The sequence below is a fragment of the Anomaloglossus baeobatrachus genome (genome assembly GCF_048569485.1).
Source record: "Anomaloglossus baeobatrachus isolate aAnoBae1 chromosome 5 unlocalized genomic scaffold, aAnoBae1.hap1 SUPER_5_unloc_1, whole genome shotgun sequence".
In the NCBI taxonomy this organism is placed as follows: Eukaryota; Metazoa; Chordata; class Amphibia; order Anura; family Aromobatidae; genus Anomaloglossus; species Anomaloglossus baeobatrachus.
Genome location: NW_027441784.1, coordinates 1537405 through 1552677, shown reverse-complemented (window position 1 = coordinate 1552677; position 15273 = coordinate 1537405). Strand labels below are relative to the sequence as shown.

General features: G+C 43.2%; 1 protein-coding gene across 1 annotated transcript in view; it reads left to right on the top strand.

The window, feature by feature from the left end:
* The first annotated feature begins 1719 nt into the window (after positions 1 to 1719).
* The window catches only part of LOC142258748 (uncharacterized), an 86143-nt gene continuing 72589 nt past the window's right edge, over positions 1720 to 15273 (top strand). The window contains exons 1-4 of the mRNA XM_075331358.1: positions 1720 to 1821; positions 1905 to 2002; positions 2200 to 2290; positions 10931 to 12177. Coding sequence (XP_075187473.1) covers positions 1737 to 1821; positions 1905 to 2002; positions 2200 to 2290; positions 10931 to 12177 — 1521 coding nt within the window. The 5' untranslated portion in view covers positions 1720 to 1736. The remainder of the gene's footprint in view (positions 1822 to 1904; positions 2003 to 2199; positions 2291 to 10930; positions 12178 to 15273) is intronic.

Genomic DNA, 15273 nt, shown 5'->3' with positions numbered 1-15273 from the left:
TTATATATCTAGTGTGCGGCTCTGCAGGTGGAGGTAGGTGCAGGGTATTATATATCTAGTGTGCGGCTCTGCAGGTGGAGGTAGGTGCAGGTTATTATATATCTAGTGTGCGGCTCTGCAGGTGGAGGTAGGTGCAGGGTATTATATATCTAGTGTGCGGCTCTGCAGGTGGAGGTAGGTGCAGGTTATTATATATCTAGTGTGCGGCTCTGCAGGTGGAGGTAGGTGCAGGGTATTATATATCTAGTGTGCGGCTCTGCAGGTGGAGGTAGGTGCAGGGTATTATATATCTAGTGTGCGGCTCTGCAGGTGGAGGTAGGTGCAGGGTATTATATATCTAGTGTGCGGCTCTGCAGGTGGAGGTAGGTGCAGGGTATTATATATCTAGTGTGCGGCTCTGCAGGTGGAGGTAGGTGCAGGGTATTATATATCTAGTGTGCGGCTCTGCAGGTGGAGGTAGGTGCAGGGTATTATATATCTAGTGTGCGGCTCTGCAGGTGGAGGTAGGTGCAGGGTATTATATATCTAGTGTGCGGCTCTGCAGGTGGAGGTGTGTGGAGATTCCCCATTACTGGGGCAGGCGGCATTAACCCCTTCAGCTCTGAGACTTTCTTGGTGTTTTTCTCTCACTGATTTCTATGAATTGTGAGGTTTTTTTCCTTTTCCTCTGATAGATACAAACGCCCCAACTATGAGAGGCCGGAAGTGAGGAAACCCGTCTGCCCTCAGTCCTCGCCCCTTTCTGCCCTCGGTCATCGGCCCCTTCCTGCCCTCAGTCCTCGGCCCCTTCCTGCCCTCAGTCCTCAGCCCTTTCCTGCCCTCAGTCCTCGGCCCCTTTCTGCCCTCGGTCTTCTGCCCCTTTCTGCCCTCGGTCCTCGGCCCCTTTCTGCCCTCGGTCCTCGGCCCCTTTGTGCCCTCAGTCCTCGGCCCCTTTCTGCCCTCGGTCCTCGGCCCCTTTCTGCCCTCGGTCCTCGTCCCCTTTCTGCCCTCGGTCCTCGGCCCCTTTCTGCCCTCGGTCCTCGGCCCCTTTCTGCCCCCACACAGTGTAATGTTCCCCCAGAATGTTCTCATTATATGTTTCCCCTTATTCTCTCCAGTAATTGTATTATTACAGCGGATTCTTTATGATGTTACATCGTCATCTTCTCCCCATTCAGGTCTTTATAATATCGGATCCTCTCAGTGGAGATCTTCTATAGAAGAGAATTCTCCTGATTGCCCCGTGAAGGATGGCTATGGACAGGGACAAGATGGCGGAGAGGATATTACACCTCACCCTAGAGATCCTCTTCCGGCTTACTGGAGAGGTGAGAGATTCTGATGACGTCACATTACATCATTCTTATCTATGGGAATAACAGATGGACAGAACTGGAGAGGTGAGGACTCTGGAAATGTCTGGAGTGAGATTTATTACTGTGTCTCTCCATAACCAGGATTACACAGTAGTGAAGAAGACCTCTAGTGAGCGCTGTCAGGCCCCTGTGTCTGAGGGATGGGGAAGACCCCTGAGCCCAATCACGGGGCCTCCACCTCACCCCCCGATACATGAGGACATCACTGACCAGAAGATCCTAGAGCTCACCTACAAGATGATTGAGCTGCTGACTGGAGAGGTGACACTGCTGGGAATGCTGGGACATTACATAGTAACGCTATGAAGGGATCGGGGGTGACGGTATCATTGTATGTGTCAGGTTCCTATAAGGTGTCAGGACGTCACCGTCTATTTCTCCATGGAGGAGTGGGAGTATTTAGAAGGACACAAAGATCTGTACAAGGACGTCATGATGGAGGTTCCCCAACCCCTCACATCACCAGGTAATAGACAGGACTAAATACACACGGCCTATAATTATCTGTATGTAAGGAATGAATTCAGCCCCTGTATGTGTCTCCTCCAGTTCTATCCAGTAAGAGGACAACACCAGAGAGATGTCCCCGTCCTCTTCTCCCACAGGACTGTAAACAAGAAGCTCCCGATGTTCCTCAGGATCATCAGGTAGATGGAGAGAAGGTGCCATGAAATCTCCCTATGATGTGTAGACGGCTGTGAAGGTCTTGTGCTCAGTCTTGTTTTATCCTCCAGTATTACATGTGTTATACTTGTGTAATGAGAGCGGTGGAGATGGCAGGATTAGAGCTGATCATAGATGGGACTTCTCCATCTGTCTGTGACTTTTACAATATTTGTTTCAGGGGGAAGATCTGCCCCATATTAATACTACAGAGACATATGTGAGGGGTGATGAGTGGAGTAAAGAGGAGACTCCTACAGATAACCGCCCAGGTGAGTAGTGACCACTAAATGCAGAGAAGTCACAGATTCTTCTCAGTCACCGGCTGTGGCTGCTTTATCAGGGTTGTAGTCCTATCATAGAAAATGGTCACCATTCTGCTGCTAGACCACCACATGCTTCTCCACCCAACACTGTCCCCATTATTTTGGGCATTGGACGCCCTTCTGTTGGAGTGAGATCGGTATCAGCCAGATCTTACAGGTAGGATCCATCCTATCCCCTGAAATTAGAAGATGTTGACCTTTAGGTGCCCAGATCTCTAATCTGCAAAGCCAAATGACAGTGTACGTAGAATGTGCAGACAATTCAGAAAATCATGGGAAGAAAAATCTAATCTGTATGGTGGACCCCTAAGAGAAAGCGGAGGGTAATGATACTGTTGGCCTCCTAGAATCTTGGCATCTTATTGCTGAATCTTCCTTCTGTGCTGCTGAATGTGTTGATTGGGTCATTACAAAGGTCCAGTCTTTCTTGCCAAACTTCCCTTTTATGACGAGACTCCATTCCATGAGCAGTGAAATTCCTACTTTCCGGGCAATCGCAGTACATGTGAAATAGATCTGCTGCCTCTGAGTTACACATGGGACATAATGAAAATTTAATATTTCCGATCTGTTATTACTGCTGAGACTCTATGATGACGAGAGGAGGGAGTAGCTAGAGGCAGGGGGAGGAACTTGGGGTTGAGGGAGAAGCTGGAAACAGGGAGGAGCTAGAGGGAGAGGGAGGAGCTAGAGACAGAGCTCCTCCCTCTTGTATCTACATAGTATCTCATCAGAATGATAGAGGAACCCCCGGTGAACTCAGCCAATGACTGCAAAACTTTGACTCCAAATGGTCTTTGTTCTGTGTTGAGGAAATAAATGTTACAATACGCACTATAAGGAAAATGTATCTACCGTCCGGATCAACTCGCGGCTCCAAAATCTGGTCGGGAAGGGATTTGTGGAAAGCAATAGAAACACCCTTCGGTTTATTATTTGGGTTAGTAGAAAGGGAACAGGCATTGTAGTATCTGTTTGAATACTTGAACTAAACAGGCCTTAGGCTATGTGTGCACTTACCGGATTTTGCCGCGGATTTTTCGCGGATTTGCTGCATGTTTCGCTGCAGAAAATGTTCATAACATCTCTGCAGTGAATCACCAGCAAATCCTATGGAGAAAAAAAATCCTGTGCGCACTGGGCGGAATTTGACAGCTGCATGTTTTGCTGCGGGAATCCCGCAGCAAAAACAAGTGCATGTCACTTCTTTTCCGCACATCGCTGCGGGATTTCACTCCATTGACTCCAATGTAATCGTGAAATCCCGCAGGGAATAACGCAGGCAGCAAATTCTATGCGGTTCACTGCGTTTTCCTGCGTTATTCCCTGCGGTATTTCGCGGTTTACCTCCGGTAATGTACATCGCCTGTCTGCGGTTTTGCAGGGAAGTGATGTCATTACAGGAAGAGGAAGCGGAGCAGAGAGTAAACACACACAGATCACACACACACAGACATCACAGACATAGATCACATAGACACAGACACATAGAACACACATAGAAAGAAAACGGAAATATAGGAAAAAAAGAGCGTGGGCTCCGCTGCATATTTACCTTCCAGCCGAGGTAAGCACACAGCGGCGGCCCGGTACTCTCAGGCTGGGGAGGGAGAGGGGCAGGGGTAATTTCCCCCGCCTCACTCCCCCTCCCGCAGCCGAGAATATCAGCCGCAGCTGCCCCGGGACTGTCGCATCCATTATGCGGCAGCACCGGGAGTGTCCTCGGTTCTTCCTGCCGCCGTGTAGCAGTGGCGGTCAGGGTAATATAACAAGGGGTTAATCGTGGTGGATCACCGCCATTAACCCCAGGCTTGATCATGGCAGCGTCTATGTGACAGCTGACATGATCAACCCGTAAGTAAAGTGAAAAAAAACACAGACCTCGAAAAATCCTTTATTTTAAATAAAACCAACAAGCCTCGTTCACCATTTTATTAACCCCTCCCGCAACAAAACTCCGGCGTAATCAACACAGCTCCGGCATCCACAGCTCCGGCTCCGGCGTCCTGCACTGCTGACATCCAGCCGCGACTGTCACAGACACAGGCTGAATGCAGCAGACAGCAGAGGTAATTACCGGTCATTTCCCACGGCCGGTAATGTGAACTCACTGCCGACCGTGGGAAATGCAGCGATCTGTCATCTGTCTATCCCTCTATCTATCCCTCTATCTATTCTTCTGTCTCTTTATCTATCTATCTATCTATCTACTATCTCAGAATTAAATGACTTTTTTTTTTTTTTTCAATGTGCTTTATTGCATTGAATGCAATAAAGCACATCCCAACCCGCATGCGGCAAAACCGCGGCAATACCGCGAATAATACCGCGGTAAAACCGCAGCAAACCGCGGCAAACCGCATGCGGTTTTCGGGTGCGGTTTCCCGCGTTTTTTTACCGCGGGTGCGGTAATCTTTGAGGGCATGCGGAATTTTCTCAAGGAAATTTCATTTCCCAGTGCGCACAGAGCCTTAAAGTATGTTTCCTGAAGCATAGCTATTGAGACCCTTTGTATGTAGATAATATATCTGACTCCTTTTCAAAGGACTATTTACAATAGAAGATGTAAATATCACAATTAGAGAAAGGGAGGGAGAACGACTAAGATAGGATATAGACAAGACAACCTGGGGAGAAATGCGAAACTGGAAGAGACAACTTCCATAGGCCACACTAAACTATTAACTCCTAGCAGGAGAAAACTGGACCTTATCAACAGGTCCCACAATCTAAGTGGGGTTGAGGAAGCCAAGACAGGGATAATCTCCACAAGAGCCCCGTATTACTCAAATATCCAAAATATGTATAGTATACCCACCAATATAGAAAGAATAAAGGTGAAAGAGAGAAAGCAGAAAAAAGATAATAGAAGTAGGAAAAGGAAGTGACTGATAGATTAGGTGTAAAAAAAAAAAAAAATATTTCCTTATACAATTTCTCAAACCAAACTCCTGACCACCATTTAAAGGCATCAATAATGACCAAATTGTAATTCTAGTGATGGTAATAAGTACAGATCAGTCATCCTGGAGAAGACCTCATGTCTTAAGAGGCCAATCACTGAGGGATAAGTGTTGCGATTTTGGTGACAGCTCTGTCTCACAATTAGCATGTGGATCAAAGGAGGTAGAGTATGAAGTGCAGGCCATTCTGGCAGATGGATCTGAGGCAAGTCGAAGTTGGTCGGAAGGGCCCCCAAATTCTTGAATTCTGTGGAGCGGCTATCTTATTTTGCAAAAAATTGAAATGAGAAAACCTCCAGTGGTAGGAGATCCCTTGGGAGAAGAAACTGAGTAGTGATCATTGGGCTTTACGAAGTTGTAGTGTGCTCCTGGCCAGATCTGGGAGGATAACAATGTCACAGCTTTCCAGTTGTATATTCTATTTAGATCTTGCAGCTTGTGAAAGAGTTTACTTCTCCTTGTAAAAATGAATGCAGGACACAACATCACGTGGTCTTCAGGCCAAGGTGGATTTGGGAGCAATATCTCTGTGAAGTATATCCATTTCCATACGCGAGTCCTCTTTCCTCCCAAGTAAATCATAGGATAAAGTATTAATGGTTTTCTCCTGCATATGGGAAAAGATTTCTTCAGACAGGCCACAAATACGGAGATGGTTAAGTTTGTAATGGTTCTCTGTCATCTATAAATGTGAGAATGCCTGAGATCTGAGTGGTATGTTCAGACACAAGATATTGGTTCTCTATTGTTAGATGTAAAGACGTTGTGTCAGACTCTAAAGCCTGCTTTACACCTTTCAATTCTGCATACGATATCATATGCGTTGAGACATGCCCCCATCGTATGTGCGACACGTTCAATTTGTTGACCGTGTCGCACAAACGATTAATTGCTGTCATACATACTTACCCTTCCATACGACCTCGATGTGGGCGGCGAACATCCACTTCCTGGAGTGGGAGGGACGTTCGGCGTCACAGCGACGTCACACGGCAGCCGGCCAATAGAAGCGGAGGGGCGGAGATGAGCGGGACGTAAACATCCCGCCCACCTAATTCCTTCCCCATTGCCGGCGAGAGCCGCTGGACGCAGGTAAGATCTGTTCATCGTTCCAGGGGTTTCAAAAAATGCAATGTGTGCTCACTCGGGAACATTGAACAACCCGACGTGTAATTTTTAGGAAATGAACGACGTGTATGCGATGAATAGTTTTACGTTCAATTGCAGTCGCACGTAGCTGTCACACGCCACAACACCACTAACTATGCCGGATGTGCGTCACTTACGACGTGACCCCGCCGACACATCGTTAGATATGTTGTAGCGTGTAAAGCCTGCTTTAGTCATACACTCTGATGCCTATTGAGTCTCCTCTAGTCTATTAAAGGGAACCTGTCACCTAGAATATGTGTTCTGACCTATCAGCAGATGCATGTGTGCCCTAATTACACCTCCCTACCCGTCCCTGTGCTGTAAAATTGTATAATATGAAAGTAATAAAAAACGTTTTATTACCTTCATATTTGGTATGTAAATAGCAGGGAATGTGGTCACAGGGGAGGCGCCTTGCCTTATGGACGTCTCCATACTTTCCGTGGTATCACGCCCCTGTGGGCGTGATACCATGGAGCGACGTCCCCGTCGCTCATTCTATCCTGCGCGCATTGCAGCAGGCTTCTTTTCCGGGTGTTCAATCGCCGGTATCAGACGCGCACTGCGCATGCAAACTGAAACTGACAAGGAGAACCCGGAAGAGAAGCCTGGCGCAATGCTCGCAGGATAGAATGAGCGACGGGGACGTCGCTCCATGGTATCACGCCCACAGAGGCGTAATACCACGGAAAGTATGGAGACGTCCATAAGGCAAGGCGCCGCCCCTGTGACCACATTCCCTGCTATTAACATACGAAATATGAAGGTAATAAAACGTTTTTTATTACTTTCATATTATACAATTTTACAGCACAGGGATGGGTAGGGAGGTGTAATTAGGGCACACATGCGTCTGCTGATAGGTCAGAACGCATATATCCTAGGTGACAGGTTCCCTTTAAACATGGTCTCCAGGTCCTGCTTTGTGGGGATAGAGCAAAGATGTTCTTTCCAATCCCACTTGTCTCCTTCAAAAAGGATTGTGATTAACTACACAAGAACATGACACCTCCGCCATGATAAATTGCTAAGCTGTGCGTGGTTGATGTCTCTAAAATACAGTTACTCACATCTACAGGATCATGATGAATTCTATTTTGTTTCCGATCCTAAGGAATTCAGATTACTGCACAATCGCTCCTGAAATGGGGAGCACTAATACTTCCTCTATTATTATGGCCAAAACTCATAGTAGCGCCAATGGTCCATCGTAAATGAGTACAACTCTGATTTACTGGACTATGTTAACGTTCTCTCTAAATGTCTAATGTCTTCAAGAAACTCATCTGACAGAAGGTATTGGCCCCTACAATAGTTTGGATTGCCGAGAGCCCCCGAGCCACATACTGTAATTACTCCAGATGTGTCACCTCTAGTTACTAAATCAGTGATGGTGAAGGCTGTCGGGGTGGAGGGCGATCATTTTAGTAGATGTATTATTGTCTATAGTCACAGTGTTTCTCTATAGTAGTTAGTACCAAAGCTGCTCTTATTTCATGGCTTTCCACTGCAGCCAGTTTTTTGCTCCTATTCAAGCCCCATTTCTCCAATCTGACATCTGTCACTTTACATGATAACACCTTTGTAAGGCCCGATTCACATGTCAGTGAAAAACACTGACGTTCTTCACTGATGTGTAAAACACGCACATGTCCCTCCGTGATTCACGGCACATGTGGGTTGCCCATGTGCAATCCGTGATTGCATATGGACATTACTCACCTGCCTTAGCTCCTGCTGTCCATGGTGCTGAACTCCTCGGCTCTGCAGCGTCCGCCCACCGCTTTCAGCAGCTACTTCCTGGTCGGCTATTCCTGCTCTCATGAATATGCATGAGCCAGGCAGGAGCTGCCGAGAGCGGAGACTGCAGAGTGAATCGCAGGCAAGGTAAGTTTAAAATATTTAATATTTAATATGTCAGTGATTTTCTGGTACATGTTTCACGGATCACACACGGATCACACCATAGTGTGGTCCGTGGGTCATCAGTGATGCCAGAAAACAACTGACTTGTCTCCGTGCAGAAACACGGCTACGGGTGTACGCTGCACGGAGACACGTTCAGTGAAAAATCACTGATGTGTGAGCAGACCCATTGATTATAATGGGTCTGCGTATGTCAGTGATTCTGGTACGTATAAATAAAAGCACATACGTACCAGAATCACTGACGTGTGAAGGGGGCCTAATGCTGAGTCTGATCCCAGTGTCTGAGATTTTTTTTTTTTACACATTGTAAGTTCTTATATGTAATTTAAGATTGATTTGTTCACAAAATCCTAGAAGGAAGAGCGGCACTCACCGAAAATAAAATGCAGTGTCCTTTATTTCATGTAGACATACGAGGGTAGGGAGAGGATGCGAAGATAATGGCTGTCGTTTTGCACTTAGAATAGCGCTTGTACGGGTCCACCTGTCACATCCGTAAAGGTGAAAACAGGTGACAGCGATAAATACAATCAACTGCAAATACAAAAAAGTGAAGAAAAAGGTTAAAAACATACTAAAAACAATACAATGTAACAAATTGGAAATATAAATACAGGGACACAATATCAGAGAAGATGATTAATAATAGGGCATACAAAATAATTAATATCAGTTAAATTATGAAAGTTATGATCTAATCAAAGAAAAACTGACATTTCATTTTTTTCATTTGAGCCTAAAGAGCCAAGTGCCTTTAGGTCAATTATCCAGCGTGCTTCTTTTTGTAACAGGATTTTGTGTGTATTACCTTCTATTTGTGAGATAACGACCCGTTCTATGCCAGCAAATTGTAAACAATTGGATTACCCAGATGGACTGAGCGAACGTGGTTGATTAATCTAGGGAAACTTTTTCTGTCAAAATAGAATTATAGATTATAAATTAATTTGTTTCCTGTTCACTAAAAAAAAAAAAAAAGTAGTCTGAATTTCGCTTCAAACATTGCATTTGGATGTTCTTAAAACAAATAGTGATACCGCAACATATAGTCAATAAATTTCCAACTTATCAAACTATTTTGAAGGTCATCAAATATCAGAAATTCCAAATAATTCAAATGACCCAAATTCTCATGAAACATTAAATTCTTTATTATTTTATTAGACAAACACACAAGAAAAATATTAAAAAGATGGATAATGATATAAAAATTTCCTGGGTTCAACAAGTGTTAATTTTTCTTTTTTTTAATATTGTACATGATAAATTCACACAGGTTCATCACACACAATTTTTTGAACAAATTCCTGTACATATGTTTCTGTGAGGCTGGTCTCTTGTAAAAGTATTCAACCCCTAATCCGCCCGCATCGAGGTCAGTTATAATATATAATTTGTGATCTATAGGAAAGTGCTAGTGCATTAGCGTACAGCTAAAAATAAATAAACAATTTGAGAGACCAAATATACATGAGATGAATGAGGGGTTGAATAGTTTTGTTTAGGGATAGAAATAATCTGCTTATTCCAATGAGTCTATGCAGAGTTATTATTTCTAAGGCAAGCCATAAAAAAACTGCATCAGAAAAAATTCTCTATAAGCACTCACGTTGTCACATGAATTGCTGAAAACAATTGCCTAATATACCTATGTATCTACTGTATATTAAGAGTTAACAGAGCAAAATTCAATCTGTTATATGATTAACAGGAATAATATCACATCAGCATGTTACCAGGCAGGCCACATAACATCATAAACACTGATGTGTTGAACCCAGGATATTTTTATATCATTATCCATCTTTTTAATATTTTTCTTGTGTGTTTGTCTAATAAAATAATAAAGAATTTAATGTTTCATGAGAATTTGGGTCATTTGAATTATTTGGAATTTCTGATATAGTCAATAAATAGCATTTACCGTATTCTCCTTTAGCCTAAATGACTATTTTTGACTCCAGAGGCAGTCTCTGGAAATTAGCAAAGAGTGGATGTTTTAGAGGGAAAATTACAAATATGCCATTATACTGCCCAGTACATAGCACCCAGCTTGGTCTCCAGGAAACACACACACCGTAAATGTTTGTGGCTTCTTCCCTGTGGCAATGCCAAACATGGATAGTAACAGTTTTTGGGTCACTGTAACGCTGACAAGAATTGAGGACATTTGGTTTTGGGATTTTTTTTATTGAATTATGGAGCCATATTGCTTTTCAAGAGTTTTTCAGCTAGAACTAATGTGGAAACCCTCCATTTTTCCACTGATCGAGTAAAAGGTTTTTGGTATAATTTTGGCCAGAAAACATTGTTTGGTGGATTATTATTCAAATATTTGGGATGCAAAATTAGCAAAGAGGGTTGAACATCATGGTCTACTGGTTCCTGCTCTGAGGTCTACTGTTAGATTATGAACATTTTTTGTTTCGGTAAATATTCTAATTATAGATTGCTACATAACTTGCAATTTCTTTAGCTATTTCATAAATCGTATCCTTTCATTTCTATATATATTATTAAAAATTATTTTTATTCTTGGCAGATGACTGTACCAGTAGATCAGTGGCACAACTGACATCTTCAGTTTTTAAATCAAATCACCTTGATATCACACAAGATGTCACTGAAGTGAATGCCATTGCTCCAGATATAGCATCATCTCTTCAAAGCAAAGATATATCCTCTCATTCTTTTGAACAGGTCCTACCTTCTGATGTATCACAGACTATTAAGAAAAATAAAAGTCACAAAACAAGCATTCAAAATAAAAATGCTCTTACAGTAAAAACATCATCTTCTACTTTAGAATCTGAAAAAATACTTAAACAAATTCACACAGGGGAGAAAAGATTTTCTTCAGAGTCTTTTAGTTACCAGAGAACTCACACGGGGGAGAAGCCATTTTCATGTTCAGAATGTGGGAAATGTTTTTCATATAAATCTCATTTTGTTAGACATCAGAAAACTCACACAGGGGAGAAGCCATTTTCATGTTCAGAATGTGGGAAATGTTTTATACAAAAATCACTTCTTGTTATACATCAGAGAACTCACACAGGAGAGAAGCCTTTTTCATGTTCAGAATGTGGGAAATGTTTTGCACATAAACAACATTTTGTTGCACATCAGAGAACTCACACAGGGAATAAGTCATTTTCATGTTCAGAATGTGGAAAATATTTTACACAGAAATCAATTCTTGTTACACATCAGAAAACTCACACAGGGGAGAAGCCATTTTCATGTTCAGAATGTGGGAAATGTTATGCACGGAAAGCACATCTTATTATACACCAGAGAACTCACACAGGGCAGAAGCCTTTTTCATGTTTAGAATGTGGGAAATATTTTACACAGAAATCAATTCTTGTTACACATCAGAGAACTCACACACAGGAGAAGCCATATTCCTGTTCTGAATGTGGGAAATGTTTTATCCAAAAATCACATCTTGTTGGACACCAGAGAACTCACACAGGGGAGAAGCCATTTTCATGTTTAGAATGTGGGAAATGTTATGCATGGAAATCAGATCTTGTTGCACATCAAAGAACTCACACAAGGGAGAAGCCATTTTCATGTTCAGAATGTGGGAAATGTTATGCACGGAAAGCACATCTTATTATACACCAGAGAACTCACACAGGGCAGAAGCCTTTTTCATGTTTAGAATGTGGGAAATATTTTACACAGAAATCAATTCTTGTTACACATCAGAGAACTCACACACAGGAGAAGCCATATTCCTGTTCTGAATGTGGGAAATGTTTTATCCAAAGATCACATCTTGTTGGACACCAGAGAACTCACACAGAGAAGTCTTTTTCATGATAGAATGTGGGAAATATTTTACATTAATAATAAGGGACCATGTAGATGTCGCACATGCGCCGAAACGCGTAGTCTGAGACTACTATCTTATCCGACATACCATTTTTTTGCTCCATGTGTGGATCTATTTTTAATGGAATTATCTAATAAAATTTGCTTTGCAAGAATATTTTAAGAACATAATCTGTGTCTTGGAATTTGTCCGCTGGAGTTTTTTGGATATATATTTCTATATTACATTAAAAATGCAATCTTTTTGAATATCCCATAAATTACACGGGTGGAAGCTATTATCATACCTAGAAGTTTTAGAAATGTTTTACTTTAAAATTATAATTTGTTGAGCATTAAGAAAAATTCACACAGGGAGATGCAATATACAGGTGCATCTCAATAACTTCGAATAACATCAAAAAGATGATTAATTTCAGTAATTCAATACAAAAAGTGAAACATTTATATAGTCATTACAAACACGTTGATATATTTCAATTGTGTATTTCTGTTAATATTGTTGATTATGGCTTACAGCCAATGAAACCACAAAAGTCATTATCTCAGAAAATTAGAATAATTATCACAAAACACCTGCAAAGGCTTCCTAAGCATTCAAAATGATTCCTTAATCTGGTTCAGTAGGGAAATCATGGGAAAGACTACTGACTTGACAGATGTCCGGAAGGCAGTCATTGACACACTCCATAAGGAGGGTAAGGCACAAAAGGTCATTGCTACTGAAGCTGGCTGTTCACAGAGTGCTGTATCCAAGCATATTAATCAGTCAGTGCCACCACACATAGACGTACCCAGGACATGGGCTACAACTGCGGATTCCTTGTGTCAAGCCACTCATGACTATGGCTGATCGAATCCGCCAAAATCCGGAATCAGCGGATCCCTGCCGAATTGAAAAAAAAATTCAGATCCGCTCCAGATTCCGGTTCCCAAATAAGTCTATGGGGACCAGAATCCTGAGATTAAAACCGGTGGTGGAAGGGATAGGGGGCAGGAGCGAACGCAATATGCTCACCCGAGTCTGTGTCATGGCAGCAAACTCCTTCTGGGTCACACTTTTCCCTTCCGGAGCCGACAATTCAATATTAATTTTTTTGCCCGCCCACTGGCGCGTGTATTTGGTTGCAGTTAGATGCGCCCCCATAACGAGTGTCAGCGTGTCAGCTGACTGCAACCAATCACAGGCGGCAGGACGCCCGGTGGGCGGGGAAAGCAGTGCAAGTGTCTGCGGGTCGGTATGGTGAACGTGCATGTGTTTCACAAACACATGCATGTGTGCGGCTGTGCCAGTGATGCGCTGTCAAACGCGTACAAGTCTACTCAAGAAGTAGGAGGGCACCAAATCCTGGGATCACCCCTGGCACTGAAAGCTAATGTTTAATAGAGTGAAAAGAAGTGCCAAAAAACTGAGGGATCACCATATACATAATTAATCAAAACATTTTTTATTGTATATCAAGGAACATAAAAAGCACATTTGTGTCACACAACACCAAATGGTATCACAACAACCATAGACAAATTTTAAAAACATTTAAAAACGAACAAAAAAGGAGACCATGTGATTCCTTATATAAAATGGACCAAGATTCTAACCAAGCTAGCTGGTATAATAAACAGATCAGAAGTTAGTTAAATTTTCAAAGCACTTAAAACGCTTACGGGGAGAGCGCGGCAGGGGGGAGGCCGCGGAGGACCGTCCCGACGCCGCGCCCGGGACCCCGGATTGGTTTTGGTTTTTGGCACTTCTTTTCTCTTTATTAAACGTCAAACGCGTACAAGTCTGACATGACATCAGCCGGCACAGCCTGCTGCGCTCTGAACATGAGTGTGCATGTACCTAGAAACACATGCACTCTCCTATCAGAAGTGTGTGCGGCTGTGCTGCGATGTCAGACCCTCGGGAGTCCCTCGCAAGTGTGACTCCAAATTAAAAGAAACCGCATGCGACTTTTTTTTTTTTTTAATTATTTAAAAAAAATAAATAAATAAAGACATGCGTTTCCCCCCCTAATTTTGATACCCAACTATGATAAAGCCGGCTTGGGGCTGGTATTGTCAGTCCGCATCCGCCTGGTATTGCCACATCTATTCGATGTGACAATCCCGGTGTAATACTGGCTCTTCCCGAATGCCCTGATGCGGTGGCAATCGGGATAATGAGGGGTTAATAACAGCGCACAGCTGCTACTAAACCCTAGGTTTGTGATGGCACAGGCGTCTGAGATACCTGCATCACTAATATAGAAGTGAAAGTAAATAAACACAGACACAGAAAAATCATTTATTTGGAATAAAAAACAAAACACACACCCTCCTTCACCACTCTATTAACCCCAACACCCTGCAGCTCTGGCGTAATCCACACGAGGTATCACGACGCTTCAGCTCTGCTACATAGCCAGCAGGCCATAGAGCATGACCGCAGGCTGTGCAGACATTGACAGCCGCTATGACTGCACGGCAGGCAGATACTTTCACAGGCTGGGGGCGCGGTCTGCCTGCAACCAATCACAGACGAGAGGACGGCTGGTGGGCGGGGAAAACACGGAAAGCTGTGTGTATAGATGCACAGTACAGGAAGTGAATGCGCAACCCGGAAGCAGTGTGCCGCCATGACACAGAGTCTCGGTAAGTATGAAACGCTGTTTTATTTCTGTTTTTCTTTCATTTTTCAATTATTTTCCCTAGTTCCGGATTGTGCACCCGGAATTCCGGATCCGGCATCCGGAAATCTTTAAACCCGCTCGGATCCGGAGTTTTACAATCCGGATCCAATCAGCCCTACTCATGACCAATAGACAATGCCAGAAGTGTCTTACCTGGGCCAAGGAGAAAAAGAGCTGGACTATTGCTCAGTGGTCCAAGGTGTTGTTTTCAGATGAAAGTAAATTTTGCATTTCATTTGGAAATCAAGGTCCCAGAGTCTGGAGGAAGAGTGAAGAGGCCACAATCCAAGCTCTTTGAAGCCTAATGTGAGTTTACACAATCGAAATCACCAGTTTCCAATTTTCTACTGTCCACTTTCGTACTCAAGGT